The sequence below is a fragment of the Rana temporaria genome, chromosome 9, assembly GCF_905171775.1.
Source record: "Rana temporaria chromosome 9, aRanTem1.1, whole genome shotgun sequence".
NCBI classification, from domain to species: Eukaryota; Metazoa; Chordata; class Amphibia; order Anura; family Ranidae; genus Rana; species Rana temporaria.
In genome coordinates this window covers 170,888,928-170,892,924 of record NC_053497.1, presented here as the reverse complement: position 1 = coordinate 170,892,924, position 3,997 = coordinate 170,888,928, and the positions used below count along the sequence as shown (strand labels likewise).

The 3,997-nt window shown below is 41.8% G+C and overlaps 1 protein-coding gene across 1 annotated transcript; it reads right to left on the bottom strand.

Moving 5' to 3' along the window:
• Positions 1-2,263: 2,263 nt before the first annotated feature.
• On the bottom strand, positions 2,264-3,670 carry LOC120914501 (carbohydrate sulfotransferase 4-like). The gene has a single exon (XM_040325177.1). The coding sequence runs from the start codon at positions 3,492-3,494 to the stop codon at positions 2,376-2,378; it is 1,119 nt and encodes a 372-aa protein (XP_040181111.1). The 5' UTR covers positions 3,495-3,670; the 3' UTR covers positions 2,264-2,375.
• Between the last annotated feature and the right edge of the window lie 327 nt (positions 3,671-3,997).

Genomic DNA, 3,997 nt, shown 5'->3' with positions numbered 1-3,997 from the left:
CCCCGGGAGCAGAAAGTAATATAAATTCTTCCTTCGGAGACAAAGACAACAGAACAAAAGCAAGGTTTCCAAACTTTTTCCATTCTATCCAAATCCTAAAAAAAATATACTGCAGTATAAACAAAACTAGTAGTGTAACAATATGACAGATAACAAAGGTAAAAAGAAAAAAAAGTCAGGTTCTCCCTTTTAATGGTTCACCTACACTATCTCACAAAAGTAAGTACACCACTTTACATTTTTGTAAATATTTTCTTCTATCTTTTTTTTATGACAACACTGAAGAAATGACACTTTGCTACAATGTAAAGTAGTGAGTGTACAGCTTGGATAACAGTGTAAATTTGATGTCCCCTCAAAATAACTCAACACACAGCCATTAATGTCTAAACCGCAGCAACAAAGGTGAGTACACCCCTAAGTGAAAATGTCCAAATTGGGCCCAAAGTGTCAATATTTTGTGTGGCCGCCATTATTCTCCAGCACTGCCTTAACCCTCTTGGGCATGGAGTTCACCAGAGCTTCACAGGTTGCCACTGGAGTCCTCTTCCACTCCTCCATGATGACATCACAGAGCTGGTGGATGTTAGAGACCTTGCGCTCCTCCACCTTCTGTTTGAAGAGCCCCACAGATGCTCAATAGGGTTTAGGTCTGGAGACATGCTTGGACAGTCCATCACCTTTACCCTCAGCTTCTTTAGCAAGGCAATGGTTGTGTTGGAGGTGTGTTTGGGGTCGTTATCATGTTAAAATACTGCCCTGTGGCCCAGTCTCCGAAGGGAGGGAATCATGCTCTGTTTCAGTATGTCACAGTACATGTTGGCATTCAGGGTTCCCTCAATGATCTGTAGCTCCCCAGTGCCGGAAGCACTCATGCAGCCCCAGACCATGACACTCCCACCACCATGCCTTACTGTAGGCAAGACACACTTGTCTTTGTACTCCTCACCTGGTTGTCGCCACACACGCCTGACACCATCTGAGCCAAATAAGTTTATCTTGTCTCATCAGACCACAGGACATGGTTAGAGTAATCCATGTCCTTAGTCTGCTTGTCTTCAGAAAACTATTTGCGGCCTTTCTTGTGCATCATCTTTAGAAAAGGCTTCCTTCTGGGACGACATGCAGACCAATTTGATGCAGTGTGTGGCGCATGGTCTGAGCACTGACAGGCTGACCCCCCACCCCTTCAACCTCTGCAGCAATGCTGGCAGCACTCATAAATCTATTTCCCAAAGACAACCTCTGGATATGACGCTGAGCACGTGACCTCAACTTCTTTGGTCGACCATGGTGAGGCCTGTTCTGAGTGGAACCTGTCCTGTTAAACCGCTGTATGGTCTTGGCCACTGTTTCAGGGTCTTGGAAATCTTCTTATAGCCTAGGCCATCTTTATGTAGAGCAACAATTATTTTTTTCAGATCCTCAGAGAGTTCTTTGCCATGAGGTGCCATGTTGAACTTCCAGTGACCAGTATGAGAGAGTGAGAGCGATAACACCAAATTTAACACCCCTGCTCCCCATTCACACCTGAGACCTTGTAACACTAATGAGTCGCATGACATCGGGGAGGGAAAATGGCTAATTGGGCCCAATTTAGTCATTTTCACTTTGGGGTGTACTCACTTTTGTTGCCAGCGGTTTAGACATTAATGGCTGTGTGTTGAGTTATTTTGAGGGGACAGCAAATTTACACTGTTATACAAGCTGTACACTCACTACTTTATATTGTAACAAATAGGGATGAGCCAAACATCCCCCCGGTTCGGTTCGCAGCAGAACATGCAAAAAATTTGTTCGAACACCGTTAAAGTCTATGGGAAAAATGTTGCTCATTTTAAAGGCTAATATGCAAGTTATTGTCATAAAAAGTGTTTGGGGACCTGTGTCCTACCCCAGGGGACATGTATTAATTCAAAAAACGTTTTAAAAACATCCTTTTCCCAGGAGCAGTGATTTTAATAATGCTTCAAGTGAAACAATAAAAGTGAAATATTAATTTAAATTTCAAACCTGGGGGGTGTGGATAGTATGCCTGTAAAGTAGCACATGTTTCCGGTTCTTAGAAAAGTCCCTAGTTACTTTTCCTAGTGAAATATTAATTTAAATTTCAAACCTGGGGGGTGTGGATAGTATGCCTGTAAAGTAGCACATGTTTCCGGTTCTTAGAAAAGGGGGGGTGTAGTTACTTTTATGAGATAAAAGTAACTAGTTACTTTTATGAGATTTATTTGAGATTATTATGAGATAAAGTAACTAGTTACTTTTATGAGATACTGTACAAACCTACTTTTGCTTCTACTTTCGAAGTTGTAAAAGTTTGTAAAATTTAAACTTTTAAAAGCTTTTGTTTTATGGACAGTTTTTGTAGCACACTATAAAATTAGATTGACAGTCATGTTTTTTTGCTCCTTTACGGATTTCACTGGCAAATAACCAAAATGTTCCATGGCGTCTCTGCAAACCTGTTCAATCTCCTTCACTTTTTTGAAGTCCATTATCATTCTCCACTTTTGTACAACTTTTGAGGATTGCCTTAAAAACGACAAGAACCCACTTTTCTGTCTATCCTCAGAGTGTGTAATGTTATAGATCCATTGGTGCAGATCATCAGACATTTTTAGACCAGCAAATTTATAAATATCGTTGACATTTTTAATGGGCTCCAATGCCAGATCTTCATGACGTATAAGCATGTATCGCCCGTCCAGTGAATGTCCTGCTGCCTTGGCCAGTTTGTTTATGGCTACCTGAGCATTGCAGATCTTTGCCATGACCTGGTTGGCAGTTTTCTTGTTGTTTTGAGTTTCCTTCTTAAGTATGATTTGGTTCTCAATAGAGAGACTAAAGTATTTCCTTGACAATGCAACAGCTCGAGGATCTCTTACAAGGTGCAGAATCCGTAGGTCAAGAGCAGGGTCTCGGAAAAGTGGAAGCAGGACAGACAAGTCAAGGATGCGAACTGTTTTCATCACTACGTGACTGTATATGGTACATGCCTCTGCCATTTTATCCAACGACGTGTTTTTACAACGGTACAAGCATTTCTGACGATCGAAACCTTCAGATGGCATGTAACCAAAGCAAGATGGCGGAGAACACAAAGCACGGCTCTCTGCAAAGAAACCCATTTCAGAAATCTGCTGCCCACCTCCAGGAAGGTATTGTTTCAGTGGAGACACATCACAAGTAAAAAGTGATCGTAAGACATCCCTGACCAGGTAGTGTAGTAGCTCAATACTCTCTCTCCTAAACCTCATCCACACGGAACGTCCAGGCTCAAAGAGGTAGAAGACATCTTGGTGGTGGTTGAAGATCTGCCCAAGGAACGAAGAACCAGAGCGCCAGGAAGATAATATGAGGAGGTGCACAGGCCTCTTCTGGTATTTATGGGAAGAGGAGATATAGGAAATATGGCTGACATGGACAAACTGGTAAAGGAATAAAAGTAGGAAGAACAAGAGGGAGAAGAAGAAAATTAAGCGAATGGACATGGTCTAACTGAACCTAGGGGTGAGAAAAGAAAAAGGAAGATGTTAGGTAAAATAATAAAAAGTGAGAAGGCTTTGAAGCTAAATAACTATAATGCATGGAGGAAACCAAGGCGCATATATCTTTGAAGGTTACCATTCATCCAGGTTGTGGTATAGCTAGTAGTTTTTAGCAACACTCAACTGGACATCTGTAAATGCCGGTTCACACTACCGCGACTTGGGATCCGACTTGTGTCGCCCAAAGTCGCGCGACATGAAATTGAATTGAATGAGAGCCGTCTTAATGCACACTACTGAAGTCTCACTAACTTCAGAAAAGGTTCTTGTACTACTTCAAGGCGACTTCTAGTCAACTTGTACCCATAGATTTCAATGGAAGTTGCCTCCAAAGTCAAATCACCCTCTTAACTGAAGCAACTTTACAGGAAAAAAAAATAGTTTACTCAAGCAAACCCCTCCTTCCCACAGAGCTGATTATTCTGTGATTTTCCACAGCCAAAGTC

What these genes read in the sequence shown, in the direction of transcription:
- LOC120914501 (XM_040325177.1), bottom strand. Translation starts at nt 3,494, where the DNA reads ATGTCCATTCGCTTAATTTTCTTCTTCTCCCTCTTGTTCTTCCTACTT.